We start from the raw sequence: 16135 nt of genomic DNA, 5'->3' as shown, positions 1-16135 counted from the left end.
TATTAGTACCAGGTGTACAGCTTGTTATTGAGAAAAATGGAATAGCTGGAAAGAGCCTATATAAACATCAATAAATTCAGTAAAGAAACTGATATTATTAGCTGATGGAGTGAAATGAACTGGTATTTCCAGAGATGGAAATTTTTAAATGAAACTTGGCATTCTAACATTGTGACCTTAAAGAGCTGCAGTCAACTGAAATGCATTGATTTTTATCTGATGCAGATAACTCTGCCAATTCTTTGTGGGTTTTGCAGTCTTTGCCCCCAGAAAGAGAACCCAAGTTGGACTGCTGAAGTTGTTATCGTTACATCTCTGTTTTCCTAAATCTTCCCAAGAGTTTGTTGTTTCTTCTTGTCCCAGGGCAGCTTTTGTGACACGGCATGCCAAGACCCTGGGAACTAAAGTTCAGCCCAGTAGTGCAAATGCAAAACTTGGAGATTTCTTCCATTCCAATAAATCATTTCAAGAGAGACTAGAGAGGGAAAAAAAATATGTAATTCTTCAGACATTAGAACTATGCACATTTAAAAATACATATATCGCATGGCTCCTCAGACGAGCAAGACTTCATAGGAAAAGAATTTGGGATGTTTGCGCAGAATCAGGTGTCTGAAAATTTTGAGCACATACTGTTTATGACAGCACTGAAGTAGTCAGCTTCATAAAGCCAGACCAAAAAAAGAAGTGATGCAGAACAGAAAGCTGTGTTCTTGGCAGGGATTGCTGTGAGGAGAAGCGTTAGCAATCCAAATTTGTCACAAGCATCCATGTACAGCAAAACTGCAGTTCATGAAAAACTTGCTCTTCAACACAGCTGACTTGGGGAGCAAACAAGACAAAGATGTTAAAGGAGCCAGCAGCTAGCCAGTGAAGTTGAGTTCTGCTTTCTTGAATGTGGGCAGCAGGATTAGACCCAGAATTGCAGGTGGCATCTTGCCTGCAGTCTGTAGAATGGGACTGGCTGCTTTCATGTTCCCACCAAAAATACTTATGCTGATTTAGTCCTGCTTCTGTGGCCACACTGCATTGGAAGCTGTTGTCCTCCCTGTGTTGCCAGCTTGGCCCCACGGCTCCTGGCACTGTGCTCCGTCATGTCCAGACAAGGAGTTTAGCTCAGCGCTGAGGCTCGTGTTTGCAATATGCTTATTGCCCAAGGCAATAAGCAAAAGCCTGGTCATCCGCTGTGGCCTCTGCTGGGTGCATGTGGAGGAGATGGAGTCCTCCATCATGCACCCCGCAGCACTGGTGCCCGTCGTGGGTGTCAAGGCAATGCAGCAAGTTTCCAGGCCTGGTGATCACCTGGCAGAAGGAAAAGGAGCTCCTGGATCCCGCCAAGCCCTAGCTGTTTCTAGTGACATTGTCAAGGGACTTCTGAGACAGGTTGGGGCATCTTGGAGCTCAGCTGGAGGCTTGTAGCAGTGCTGGGCTTTTGTGGGCTGTCCTGGAGGAGAACATGTTCTGCTGGGGCTTGCCCTGGAGGCTGCTGGCTCTGTAAGGCTTGGGTAGCTTTTTCTACACCAGGGAGCCTTGAGGACTGAGGTAGAAGCCTGCATCTTTCAGTGCCCACCTCCCATGGCCAAGAAGGGAGACTGCCATAACATTTGTAGAGCCTTATGTGCCCACAGCCTTCTTACTCAGAGCTGCTGCAGGGAGACTGGTAAACATGGTCTTGAGGAAAAGCCAGCTGCCTCTGTGTCTGCCACTTGGTGCAGTGCTTTTCTAAGAGCCCAGCATCTGACTGCTTGAGGTCCACCACGAATCATGAAGGTGAGACCTTGACTTGCTCCAAACTAAGTAAACAACTGAAATTAAGTCCATCTTTTCTGCCTGTGCTAGGAGACCATTCCTTTGTCCCAACAGCAAAGCAGAGATGGGGCTGTGACTGCTTAATGCCATGTGGAGCTGACTGTATTTGGTTTGTCCTTTCCCCTCTTGTGTCTCTCTCCTAATTCCATGCAAGGTCAGCATGTTTTTTTTCCACCCTAGGACTCCTGTGCCATGTTGCTTTGAGCAAGGAACAGTGCAAGGGATGGAAAGAGTTCAGACAAAATCAGTCTGGGTATTTTACTTCCCACTGCAAATGTCAGTAGAGGTCTATATAGTTATAAGCAAACACAGCAAGGGAGGGAAGTACCTAGCTGCATTATTTTCAGTTTTCCCCTGGTTTAAATCACTTCTGGCCTGTTGTTCCTGTAGATGGTGAAGCAGCCTATGAATTTCTTAGCTCAAGGGTTATCTCTTGCAAATGCTTCCCCCTCCTCCAGTAATGTCTTGTTTCTGATTCAGAAATAGAAAGTGTGAAGCTAGCCAAGCAGAAGCAAAAAGCCGAAGCAAAGCGGAAGGCAACACCTGTGGTAGGAGACATGCAGCCATTGATGGAAGCCCTGCCTGAGCTCTCTGACCTGACCACAGGTGGCAGGGGCAGGAAGCCACCCAAGAGGTATGTGCCATTTAGGGATGGGCTGTGTGTTTCCCTTCTTCTTGCAGGATGAAGTGCCCTTCAGCTCAGCTTGTAGCTACAGGCAATGCAAGCTCGGTGCCAGTGGTCAGGAGAACAGGGCCTCATTCTCAACTCCATTTCACCCCTTTCCATGCTTCACTTGCTGCAAGAAAAAAGCTTAAATGTGTCCTCTGAATCCACAGCTAAGAGGGGAGCTGTATTGCTCAGACGAGGCTTGGCATGAGAGAGGCTGGGAGCAATCAGATGGGAGTTGCAGAAGCGACACACAAGAGTCCAGAATGTAATGCTGCTGAGCTTACGTGAGAATGTGGACTTGAGGTGTTGCAGCCTGCTGTTCTGTCCTTCCAGGCCTCCAGGCTTTCTCTTGAGGCAGTCAAAGTCCTTTAAGCAGAGCTTGACACTCTGGCCAGGCTCTTTGTTCGCCCCGTTGGCTTGCAATGTGACTTTGGACAAGAACAGAAAGATGGTGTTTCCATTCCCTTTATTGTACTGAAAGAGAAGGGCTGTTTCTGATCCTCTGACACCCACATGTCAACCATCCCAGCCAGCCATAGGGTGGGTTCTGGTTGCCCTTATGTTTTCTCCTTCTTAATGCAGTGCTCTGCCTGACCATCAACACCACCAGTGTTGCAGCTGCTTTTGCATCCCCCAGTGCAGAATAAAAGTGCTCTGCACGCTGCACAAACACTTGTCCCTCCTCTCCAGTTGCTCAGTAGGGGTTAGAAGTAGAAACTTGTTTTGACTGAAACAGGAGAGCATTTGGATTCCAGAACAGTCAAGAAGGTGGCTGTCTGGCAAAGTACCCTCTTCTTTGGTTGCAGATCAAGACTGGAGATACCATGAACCCTCTTGTCACTTGCTGGATGCCCCAGAAATAAACTTTGACCCAGATGGGACACTCACCTACAGAGCATGGCTGAGTTGGCAGTTCCCTGTGCTTCTGGAAAGCTGCTCCTGAGAAAAACAGCAGCTATGAACCTTGCATCTAAGCATGGGAAAATATTTCCTTCCTTAAGTTGGCTTCTAATTCTTTGAATAGCATTTTTTTTCTTTATGCATCCATTCAGTCAGCCTGCCCTCTCTTTCAGTGGGAATGAACAGCAAAAGTACCTGCAGAGTTTCAAGTCTTGCCAGGGCACTGAGGGTTGGTTGGATGGAGTTCTGGGCCAGGGCTTAGCCTGAGCATGAGTAGGTGGCTTTGCCCTCTTTCTGTGATGATGTGCCACAACCACATGTGGCATCTGACTCCAGGTTGTGTTCATGAGTCATTCCCCCTCATCATTTTCCCCCAGCCCTCTTGGTGGCTGAGCCCCTGCTATCCAGTCTTGCAGAAAGTATGTATAGGGGAGGGAGGACAGGTAGCGTGCTTCCTTTGGGGATTGCTTTCCCGGTGGCTGCATAATCTAGTACAAATACACGGTGTTGCTGCAGCCTGCCATTCTGGACCAGCTCAAAAGATAGAGTAGAACTGGAAAAGGCTCAGAGACGGCTGACAAGGATGACGGTGGAGGATCTGGCACAGCTTCTGCGCAAGGGGTGACTAAGTGAGCTGGGGATTCCTCAGCTTGGACAGGAGATAGAGGCAAAGAAGCTTGGGAATGTAATAGTCTATAAAATCAAGTGTGATGTGGTTAGGAAGTAGTTCATCTTCTTTTCCAGTATGAGAAATAAAGAACATCAAACATAGCTAGCGAGTAGCTGGTTCAGTGCAAGCAAAAAGCTCACTGCTCTGCACAGCTCCTTGCTGCAGGATGCAATGGCTGAGGGAAGCCTGTGGGTTCAGGTGAGACCTGACAAATCCAATGAGGAGAGCTCCATGGAGGGTACTGCATGTATATAAACTGCAGCTGGCACAAGGTCTCTGAGCTGCAAATACTGGAGAGGGTGTGGCTATACTCTTGCCTTGGTCTTATCCCTCTCTGGCCATCTGCTGCAGGCTGCGTCAAGGCAGAACACTGGCCAAAATGGTCCTTCCAGCTACTGCAATCACTCTTCTGCAGTGTACTTAATGGCAGAGGATGTGTGGGACACATGGAAGTGTTCAGTGGTCTTGCACAAATCCCCAGCCTGACATCCTCAAAGAAGTGCTGTCAGCTCCCTCTCTCTCCAAACCCAGACCTCCTGTGGGAGTGTGGTAGCCCTTCTCTCCTTTTGGAAGCCTGAGCTCCTGCTCTGGCTCTGTTTTCACTTTGGCTGCAAGGCTCTGGTGACTAGAAAGCCCAGTGGGCCTGTGGCACAGCAGGATGGAGAAGCCCAGCCTTGGATGAGAATTTTGGGATTGGCCAGCACCATCTGCAGTTGGCACAGCGGAGGTGGGAGCTTGGCATTGACTGATGTCACCCAGATTGCCTGTGACATGCCACCAAAAAGCAGTCCCCCTTGGTACTGGCATGGAGGAGCTACAGTGCTCTTCTTCCCCTTGCTGGCTTGTGGCTTCCTGGACTGCATGAGGATGTGTGTGCGTAAGTGTTTGAAATAATCAGAAGAAGCTTTTATAGGATTTGAATCATTACAGAAATGAAGGGTAATACTCTAGTGATTTGTCATCATTATTAATAAAAGATTAGATTCTCCAGGAATTTGATCTCCTGCTGGGTAAGAAAGCATTACAGTGAGGTTTTTATTCTGTTTTATAATGAATGAAGGCAATGAAGTGTAATGAAACAGGCCTACTAACACGGTCCAAGTGAGCAGGCAGTGTGCTGGTGGTTTGGTGGGGAAAAGTCAGGCAGCAGCCTTTCCAACCTGCCAGACCAGCGGGGCAGAGCTGTTGAGTGGAACTGAAAAGCATTTAGAAGCACCAAGCCCTTTAAAATAGTGGGGTAGCTGAAAGCAAAAGTGGGCTTGCACAGCCTGAAGCAGCCCTGCACCCTCGTGGTGTGCTGCAGAGGAAGCTGTCCCAAGAGGCACAGCCTCTGGGACATGTAGTCTCATACAGGCCAGGGTGTACTCTAGAAAGGCTTTCCTTTAAGTATTGTCACCCTCTGCAGCGCTACTCATCTTTGAGGGGACTGCCATGGCGACTTGGTGGCACACTTGGCAAGTCCCTGCAATGCTGACCATAGGTTGCCATCCAACTTGAGAAGGGATTTCTGTGTGCTTCTGTGAGCAATCCAAGCAAACTGGGACAAGAAATTGTTCCTGTGCTGAGCAGTTAATGGACATGAAGAGAGCAGAGATGCTTCCTGCTCTTCCTGTGTCTTGCAGTACCAGTGGATGCAGCAGTGTGACGGGAGGTGCTCGAACCCCTGTAGCTGTTTGTCTGCTCTTGCAGATCGCCGTTCCTCATGAGCTCTCAGGCCTGTTGTGTAACACCGGCAGCGCTGGGGTGACCTTGAGAGGGACTGAAGGGTACAGGAGCAGCGCACAGGCGTTGATCTGCCTGGCTGCCCTTTCCTGCACAGGCTCTGTGCTGTGAAGGCTGGCTGACATACATCCACAGTGTTCGGGTTTGTCTGGGTTGGCAGGGAGCTTTGATGCTGGGGCACACTGTGCTGGGCTGAGGGTAAATCAGATGTGATCAGGGCAGTGGTGAGAGCAGCCCTCAGAAGCTTGGGTCCACCTTGAGGAAAAAATGGGCCAGGGTGGGGAGAGAGAGCGATGACAAAAAGGAGCAGGAGCTGATCCATTAGAGACGGATGATGAAAGTGAGTGGGCTGAAAGAATATGGAGCAGGGGAGGAGGAGGAAAGGAAGAACGGGGGAAAAAAAATGCAGAATAAAAGGATGGAGGGTAGTGGGTCAGAGAGGGAAATAGGAAGAGGAGGTCACTTTAAAACTGCCAACAAGAGACCAGATCCTGCTATCTTGAAGAGAAGGTGAGGGACTGTCATGTTTCCTAACCTTGAGAAAGCTGAAGAGCTCTGGGGCAGATCAGGTGGGGCAGGCCCTGGCCCCCAGCACCCACCAGTAAGGGAAGATTCCTCCTTGAGCCCTGCCCCAACAGAGGGGTGGGAGGCAGGCCCTCTTTCCCCCTTGGGCTGTGTGCTGGGGCTCAGCCCCAGGGCAGATTGGAGGGGAGCTGCTCTGCAGAGGCAGACCCTCTTCCCCACTTGCTTCTCCTGTTTACCTCTGTGTCTGTGTAATGCTGAAGAATGGAAGTTTCTTATCTTTTCCTAATGCCCAGTTCTATCAGCAACTCCCCTTGTGCACTTCCAAGTCCCAAAAGCAGTCATTGCCCTTCCTGCATGTCCCTTGCTTGGGCTCAGCACTTGGCTTTGTGGTAAATCTCTGCCGCTGCTTGGCATTGGGCACCACGTGCTTCCAGCATCCTGTGCAGGATGGGATTACACCTCTGGTCTCCTTGGACTTTGCCCAGGAATAAGAAATGGGTGCAGAGTGCAGATCTTTGCTTGCCGCTGTGCCTCAACTGCACATAGTGCACCAGCCTGCCTTCCCATGGGTCCATCTTCTTGCAGCTTCATGGGTTCTCCAAACCTATGTTTGGTGGCAAAAGCTGAAGCTCTGTTGTGCTCTGTGCTTTCTCTTTAGCTAATCTGTTTGGAGCTGACTTAAACTGGAAAGCCTGTGGCAAGGATATGTGTTCACAGGGAGAAAGGAATATTACCATTCTTTATCTTAAAATATAAATGACACCTCATACCCCTGTCATCCCACCACAGGACTCGAAGCAGGGCTGGCACTTCCCTCTTCTTGCTGAGTAACCATGGCACTGTCTATAACTGATGTTTGCCGATGCTGGAGCTTGGCAGCATTAGCAAGGAACATGAGATGTGCAGAGGTGATGTGTGCCTGGTGGTGAGGGGAAGTTTGATGGGATCTTTTCTCTAAGCAACAGCATCGGTTTGACCTGGAGGTTAGTGATAAGCAGAAAGTGATCTGGGCATGGACAGCTCATGACCAGTTCTAGAATTAAGTGATCCAATTTTTCTTCAGTGCATTTACCTCCTGCCCATTCAGTCCTGACTCCTGAGCTGTTGTCAGTGTGTGGTGGAAGGAGTTTGCATCTCCATTACTGTCTGGCTATGGAAATAATTGCCTTTCAGGACAATTTCCATACAGGACAATTACCTATACTTTCTGGGAAGGCAGATGCAGAATCCCTGGACTCTTTCCATTTCCGCAGCAATTGCTAAATTACCGCTCCTCTATAACACTCACTCACTTCTTTTGTTTCTTCTCTCCACAGCCATGTCAAAGCAAAGGCAGAACCAGCAGACTTCTGTCTGATGAAACAAGCTCAGAAATGCCAGCTCTTGTAAGTACCCAGTTACCAGAGTGTCCAGTCCCTGCTGAGCATTACAGAAGGGTTGAGACTGGAAGGAGACCTCTGAAGGTCAGCTGGTCCAACCCCCCTGCTTGAGCAGGGTCACCTAAAGCTGGTTGCCCAGGACTATGTCCACACAGCTTTTGAATTTCTCCAAGGACGGAGATCACAGAACCTCTCTAGGCAACCAGTTGCAGTGTTTCAGTCTCGCACACCTGAAGGCCTTAGAAGAGGTGGCGGCTTTGATTTTCCCCTTTACATAGTGCAGGATGTTTGTGGGTGTCCTTCTGTCTTAGTCCCTACCAGATTCAGTCAATTCTAAATGGATTCAGTCTGCTTCTGTCTCATATAACATCTAAGCAAAGAGGGCACAGGAAACTGCACTTGCTCTTTTAAGAGTTTGCTTTCCTTGTCTCATTGAAAAGGAAGTGATGGCTTGGGCCTTCTGTGTATGGTCTGTGGGGTTTCAGGACAAAGCTACACCAACTGTCATCTTGTTCCTCTTGGCCACAGTTGTCATTTCTGGCTGTACCAAGTGAGTATGTCTGTACTGTGTCCCTCTGTGTGGCATGGGCGATGTGGTTATCAACGAAGTGGTATGTCCCTTGTCTTGGCTTGCTGAGTTGGAGCTGCAACATCTAGCTGTGGCTCAGTCTCTTATGACACCAGGCCCACGTAGCTCTAGCTGATACTCTTCAGGAAAGCCTCCTGCGGTTATGTAGGTGGGGAGCTCCTGGAACTCTGCATAGCATCAGGAGCTACAGCTGCTCTGTTGGAGCACCTCTGGAATGCTAACTTACATGCCTTACGTCTGTTACAAGGACAGCTGCTATTGGCATCTGCCAAACCTTTTCTTGTAAAATGAAGCACTAAATGCTTTTGAATAATTCCTGGACTTGGTTAAGGGTCTGGCAACTCCTTATTCCTCTGTATAATCTGTTGGATATTTTATACTGCCACCAGGCATCAAGAACCTAATTTCCCCTTGGCACAGCTCTCCTAGGGCTAGGCACTGTGATCTGGCAGTGTTTGCTTTCTGTGATTCCCGTTTCCAGGATTTCTGTCAGTTCTGAGCCATTCATCTTCAAACTGAGGCTGAGGAGAACAGTCAGTCTACAGATCCCAGCACTGCTCTCTAGCACACTTTGTGAATACCCTTTTCTGTCTGAAACTGGTCAGTGTCAGTGCTGAGACGCCTTTCTTGTTCAGTTCTGCCTTTCTGGATGAGTCCCTCCTTGGCTCATTGCAGAAGTCCAAGGGTCACGCCTCGAGTGCCACCAGTGAGTGTCTCATTGTGCTGGAACTCATGGTTAAGGAACATGGTCCCTCTTAGAGGAGAGGCTTGTATACAGATCTAAATCCAAATACACAACTCCACCACCATCTTGTGTATCAGCAAGCCAATGATCCCGTGTGTCCCCCTCTTCTCCTCTGCACCAAACTGGAAAGATGCACTGAGTAGTGGCATGTATCCTACCATAGTGCTTCTTGGGAGAGAAAAACTTTGGAGGAAGGCCTTTGAGGTTTATTTTCCAGCACGTTAGTTAGTACTGGAGGTTCCCTAAGCCTCACCCCATTGCCCCAACTGCCACAACCCAGGTTTGACTTCTCTCTGTTCCCCTAGCAGGGGCAGGGCTGGCATTGAACGGAAGGACCTTATTAGGGAGGGAACTAGCCGCATACTGCAAGCTGAAGAGCACTCTGCTGATCCATAACAACCACTGAGTACGTGGAGATGTGTGTCTGGCTGGGCTGTGGAGAGCCTGGCAGTCTGTCTGATGGAGATGGGGAGGTTGCAATGGATGTGACTTATGTGAAAACTCTCTTTTTACACTCCTCTTGCTCTGTTCTTCTTCCCTGCTTGCTTGCTTTTTAAGACAAGACCATTTCCACAGCAACCAGCTGTGACCAAGCATGCAAAGGTAATTGTCATGCTCCTCCCATGGTGTTTAACTAGTGTTGCACATAGGATTACCAAGCCTCTACGTTGAGCAATAAAGAGGGTCAGTAGATGAGCTTTCGAAAGCAGAATCTGCTTTTGTGCTAGTGCACTCTGAAGTAGTTTTCATTCTTAGGGATTTACCAGATACCCACAGTCTCTTGTTCCTGATTTACTAGGGAAGAGCTCTAAAAAAAACATTTCCAAGTGCTGCTGGACACTAATGTGATTGTTTCTGTCTCTGTGGCGTGAGTTCAAGTCTCTGGCTCCCATGAAGCTGGCAGCAATTTGAGCTTTGCCCTTGGGTAAATTAGGTTTATTTCTTGCACTGTTTCTTTCTGAGGTTTAAACCCTGGATCATTCTGTCTGTACAGAAACCCACTGCTTTATGAGTTCTGTTCTTATCTGCTCAGTTCCTTTTGCATGATGCACTTAGCATTTGTGTGTTATTTTTCTTTCCTCAGAGAGGAGGAAGTGGCTCGATTTCATGAGGTCATCACCAATCCCAGGTACAGAGCCAACCCCCTGATGGCCATCAGCGAGCATCTCTCCAAGAGGCTGAGGCAGGAGGAAGATGGTAAACCCCTCTAGGGTGTCAGCTGGGACCATACGTGCACACTGGAGCTGGTGCGAGGGCTCCAGGCTGCAAAGGAGCACATCACTAACATGACCTCTCAGCCACTTCAGTCCTTGGAAACAGTTCAGCAGATTATTAAATCCAACAGTCCTGTTTTCTGTCTGCAGGAATAATGCAGTTCTCTCCTGACAGTGGCCAGCTGCTCCTTGGCAAGCAGCCTGCAGAGAGCAGGGTGTTCTGCAAGATCTTTGTGCGGACATTACGCGCCCTGCAAAGTGTCTTGACACCTTTTCTCTTCTTGTGAGCAGGCACAATTTCTTAAATTGTGCCAGTGGCAATGTATCTGTTTTCTGTCATTTCCCTCCCCTTTCTGACAAGTCTGAAAAGAGATTCCTTATTGCTCCGTTGAGATGGTTCAAGACCCCAGGCCCTGGAGCCCAGGAGGCTGTTGTAGATCTGTTTAAGGACCGATGCTGCTGTTCAGAGACATTATTTTATGTGAGAAATTTAGCTTTGGAATAAACACACTTTTATATAGTACTGCGTTTGTCTGGCTCTTATTTTGGTAAATACTAATGGAAATATGGCCTTATTCCCATCACTGGAAAAATTACTTAAAAGAATGGGGTTTTTTGATGCGTACCATGAACAGCTAGACTGATGCTGCGGCATGCAACAGAAGCCACATAAAATCATTGCAGATCACGTCTAACTCATAGACTTGCCTTCCTCCTACCCTGGAAGTGTGCACTTTCCATGGATGATACCGATCCCTTTTGGCCTATGTCGTGTTCCCTATAGGAAACATCTTAAAATGTGTCCTGGCTGCAGGCTGTGAACTTCAGCTGGTAATTTACGTGTTTGGGTTTGGGAACTGCTGCAGCGAGGGGAGGCCTTTTCTTCTACCAAACACCAATTCTCACAAAACTCCAGTGAATTTTCCTGGGGAAAACTGAAGGCAGGGCTGTTCCCTGTTTGAGATGATCCTGATTTGACACCCCAAAATGTCAGTGCTGTCTTTTGAACCATACAAAGTTTTCTGATGCTTCTTACCCTTGGAAAAGCAGTCTGCCTATTTTGGATCAGTGGTGAGGAGCATCTGAAACCTTTAAGGAAGAAATTCACTCTCATGGCCAGACAGAGCATGGAGCAGCCGACTCTTACCCAAGTTAGTGCCTATAACAGCTGCAGTGGGAGTGGCAGGCACCTTAATCATACCTGTCTCTTGTGTCACTAGTAATGCTGCTTTTTTTTTTCCTTCCTCTAGGCTGGCACTGTTGAACAAAGGCAGGTTTTCTAAAGCCTGCCTCTTAGCCCTGGCAGTGCAGATGCTGTTGCTGATCCTGCTTGTTAGAGGATGTCACTGTGCCACCCCTCCTCCCCCAAGGCCTGGCAGGAGAGTCCTGCTGGCAGAGGCCACAGAGAGATGCTGGCTATGTCACATCCTCCACCCTGTTGCTCTCAGGCTGGCAGAGGGCTGGCAGGGCTCTCCTCTTCCCTGACGGCTCCTGCGCCTGTACTGGCAGGTGAATGCTGCTGTGCTGTTTGTCGGTGTGCTGTAATGCCCTGCGAGACCCAGGCTCTGAAAAGCAGAAGGCTGTGGTAGGGTCAAACAACTCAAAATATCTCCCCATCTCCTGGTTGGCTGCTGCTTGCTCTCTTACCAGTATCTGATTGTATTTCTTTTAGGCCATGTTGGATTTTGAGCTCTGAATGCCAGCCCCAGCTGCAGCCATGCTTCCCCTGCTCATGTTATGCAGGCTGGGCACTGCATCAGAGAGCTGGGCCTTGGATGGGGCTGTGCACTAACGGCACCTCCTGCCTGTGGTCTGCAGCTGCTCTTGCTGCTCATGGCTCCCAACAGCCCCAGATGTGACTAAGACTTGGACCAATTAAGGTTTCTGGGGTGGTTTTCTCTGTAAGCCTACTGTTTACCCCTTTACTCTATCTCGTAGCTAGCTGCCTCCTGGGAAAGGTGCTATCCTTGTGCTTAAATGAATGAGAGATGAAGAAGGTGAAGACATCCAAGTGCAAAGGAGGATGAAGGCTGATTCTTTTATTAATAAACAGGTCACTCAGGGATGGAGAAGTGTATCTGGAGAGCAGGAGGGACAGAAGACAGCTTGCATGGCATGTTGGAGAATGTATATTGCTTGTCTTCTGTACTCTGCAGGAGCTTTGAAGCTTTCTTTTTGTCTTGTGGTTTTTAGATAATACATGACACACGAGGAGAGCCCTGGCCTCCTTGTACGGCTGGGTCATGCAGTAGCCGAGCTGTGCCCTCACGCTTCCCTTCGCAGTAGCTCTGCATTGCTCTGCACCATCACAAATCGGTGCAATAGCTGGAGAGAAGCCACAGGCAAGTTTATAAAATGCCGTCCTGGGTTGTGCTGCTACAGGTGGGATCATATCCCTCCCCTCAGAGATACATGCAGTGCATCATGACTGTGCTTTGCAGAGATCCAGCAGGAGTGGCAATTTCATTTGACAAGCACCAATTTCCTGGGCACCATCTATTTTTCACAGAGCGAGACCATCCTTTAAAGCCTCTAGATAGTTAGATAGCATAGTCCTATGCACCTGTGTTCCAGACCAGTTTCTTCTTAGTAACTTCTCCCTAGGGTGAAACCAAATCTGAAAAGCTATCAATTCATGCCTTCCCAGACTACTTAGTTTTCTTTTCACAGGCGTAAGTAACTTTCCAAGTAACTTCGAGTTGAATCAATGCTTGGATGGCCTGAATTGCAATGTTAGGGAAAATCCTCAGCTGGCAGAAGGGCTAGTTATAGGTAGATAGTATGGGCGATGTTGCTGTGGGTCATGTGCCAAAAGTTCACCTTCTTCTATCTCTAAAAGAGTAAAGCCTGACAGGACTGCGTCCTTTTCTCATTCTGTGCAGTTTTTTCTAAGAGGCCCTGCAGTTTGGGGCTGGAATGGAAAAGGGATTTCTGTGTGCAAAACCAGCTCTGAGCACTTTAGAGCCCCAAAAAGCATCAGCAGAGATAAAGATACTAAACAAGACTGGCCCCAAAACTGAGCCCTAGGGAACACCGCTCGTGACCGGCCGCCAGCTGGACTTAACTCCATTCACCACAACTCTCTAGGCTTGTCCACACAGACAGTTTTTTACCTAGCGAAAAGTACGCCCATCCAAGCCATGAGCTGCCAGCTTCCTAAGGAGAATGCTATGGGAGATGGTGTCAAAGGCTTTGCTGAAGTCCAGGTAGATGATGTCCACAGCCTTTCCTTCATCCACCAGGCAGGTCACCAGGTCATAAAAGGAGATCAGGTTGGTCAAGCAGGACCTGCCTTTCATGAACCCACACTGGCTGGGCCTGATCCCCTGGTTGATCTGCACTTGCCTGTTGAGTTCACTCAAGATGAACCTCTCCATAATCTTTCCTGGCATCAAGGTCAGGCTGACAGGCCTGTAGTTCCCCAGGTCCTCCTTCCAGCCCTTCTTGCAGATGGGCGTCACATTGGTAAGCCTCCAGTCATCAGGGACCTCCCCTGTTAACCAGGACTGCTGATAGATGATGGAGAGTGGCTTGGCAAGCTCCTCTGCCAGCTCCCTCAGTACTCTCAGGTGGATCCCATCTGGCCCCATAGACTTGTGAGCATCCAGGTGGCATAGCAGGTCATTAACTGCTTCCTGCTGGACTATGAGGACTCTATTCTGCTCCCTGTCCCTGTCTTCCAGTTCAGGGGGCTGAGTACCCTGGTGATAACTGGTCTGGCTATTAATGACTGAGGCAAAGAACGTGTTAAGTACCTCAGCCTTTTCCTTGTCCTTGGTGACAATGTTCCCCCCCACATCCAGCAAAGGATGGAGATTCTCCTTGGCTCTCCTTTTATTGTTGATGTACTTGTAAAAACATTTTTTATTATCTCTTACAACAGTGGCCAGATTGAGTTCTTGCTGGGCTTTTGCTTTTCTAATTTCCTCCTTGCGTGACCTAACAAGATCCCTGTGCTCTTCCTGAGTTGCCTGCACCTTCTTCCAAAGGTGGTAGACTCTCCTTTTTTCCCTGAGTCCCCGCAAAAGCTCCCTATTCATCCAGGCCGGTTGTCTTCCCTGCCAGTTGGTCTTACGGCACATGGGGACAGCCCGCTCCTGCACCCTTAAGACTTCCTTCTTGAAGAAGGCCCAGCCTTCCTGGACCCCTTTGCCTTTCAGGACTGCCTCCCAAGGGACTTTCCCAACCAGGATCCCGAACAGGCCAAAGTCTGCCCTCCAGAATTCCACGGTAACAGTTTTGCTGCCCCTCCTCCTATGTCACCAAGAATCGAGAACTCTATCATATTGTGGTCGCTAAGCCCAAGACGGCCTCTGACCACAACATCTCCCACAAGCCCTTCTCTGTTTGTAAACAGCAGGTCAAGTGAGGCACCTCCCCTGGTAGGCTCACTTACCAGCTGCATCAGGAAGTTATCCTCCACACACTCTAGGGACTTCCAGGACTGTTGCCTCTCTGCTGTGTTGTATTTCCAGCAGATGTCCAGCAAGTTGAAGTCCCCCATGAAACAAGGGCTAGCGATTGCAAGACTTCTGCCAGTCACTTATAGAACACTTCATCTACCTCTACATCCTGGTTGGGTGGTCTATAGCAGACTCCCAACAGGACGTCTGCCTTGTTGGCCTTCCCCCTCATCCTTACCCATAAGCACTCGACCTTATCATCACCATGTCAAGCTCTATACAGTCAAAACACTCCCTAACATACAGAGCCACCCCACCGCCTCTCCTTCCCTGCCTATCCCTTCTGAAGAGCTTATAGCCATCCAGTGCAGCACTCCAGTCATAAGAGTTGTCCCAACCATGTTTCTGTGATGGCGACTATGTCATAGCTATCCTGCTGCACAAGGGCTTCCAGCTCCTCCTGTTTGTTGCCCATGCTACGTGCATTGGTGTAGATGCACTTGAGCCAGGCTAACAATTTCACCCCCAATATTGCCATGCCACCCCTGGGCTCCTCTCTAGCAAGCCTGGTTTTATCCCCTTCCCCCTTCGAACCTAGTTTAAATGTTGGTCTGTTGGGTATTTAGCAGCAGTTAAACATGTGACTTTGAAACTACAGTTCACAGCCTGCAGCTGCAGGCATCTCCTGCCCCCGCCATCCTAGCAGTTGAGCAAAGGACTTAAAATCTGCCAGGAAACAGGCGTCTGAGACACAGAGTCGCCTTCGCAGTTGGCATGTTTTCAGGATGATAAAAGCTTTCACGCCAATTTTTTTTTTTTTAGATAGCAGGGTGGGAAAAAATAGCTTCCAAGCTATAAGGAGTAGTTGTGCTGGAGGGGAGGGCGGGGGCCCGACCCAGCAGCTCTAGACTTAGCAAGAAGTGAGTAAGCGGCGAATGCACTGCAAACTCAGAACTGGAAAAATTTGGGGCTACTTTTTGCAGCTGTTTTCTTTCTTGGTGGTGATTTTGCCCTTGAAGGCTGTTCACGGAACCGTGTCTGAAAGCAGAAGCTTGGGTATCCTGTCCATCTGGCGGTACCAGTGGATATTTTCTGCTACACACAAAGCTCCCAAAGCAGTGGGTGGAAGGGGATTCTCCTCTACCAGCAGCTCATGGGTAGTGTCTTTGGTTGGCAGGTTGCAAAGGGATATTTTTTTATAGCAGCTCTTGCAACTCCCGTGTTTCTCCCTGGTACTGGCAATGGCCTGTCGTGCTTTGTTTCTGCTGGAGCTGGAGTTGCATCAGTCCAGTGGCATGTCTCAGAAAAGCGTGGTGAGTCACACGGACCTGGCCCCAGCCCTTTGTCTAACCCAAGGAAGTCCCTAGTGCGAGTACATAGACTCCCTTCTCCTCCATTCCACTTTTTGGCTTGTCTGCCCTGGGAAGTTTTCATTACAGACCTTGTGCAAGCGAGTCCCCCAATCCCCTTCACATATGGAAAATATGACTTATGCCGGGTAGAGAGTAC

At 48.9% G+C, this 16135-nt stretch overlaps 1 protein-coding gene across 1 annotated transcript in view; it reads left to right on the top strand.

Annotated features, from left to right (window-relative positions):
• SLX9 (SLX9 ribosome biogenesis factor) overlaps positions 1–10409 on the top strand; it is a 59820-nt gene extending 49411 nt beyond the window's left edge. The window contains exons 4-6 of the mRNA XM_075711237.1: positions 2290–2443; positions 7613–7681; positions 10094–10409. Coding sequence (XP_075567352.1) covers positions 2290–2443; positions 7613–7681; positions 10094–10220 — 350 coding nt within the window. The 3' untranslated portion in view covers positions 10221–10409. The remainder of the gene's footprint in view (positions 1–2289; positions 2444–7612; positions 7682–10093) is intronic.
• Positions 10410–16135: the final 5726 nt, after the last annotated feature.

The sequence above is a fragment of the Pelecanus crispus genome, chromosome 5, assembly GCF_030463565.1.
Source record: "Pelecanus crispus isolate bPelCri1 chromosome 5, bPelCri1.pri, whole genome shotgun sequence".
In the NCBI taxonomy this organism is placed as follows: domain Eukaryota; kingdom Metazoa; phylum Chordata; class Aves; order Pelecaniformes; family Pelecanidae; genus Pelecanus; species Pelecanus crispus.
This window is presented reverse-complemented; position numbering and strand designations above follow the sequence as displayed.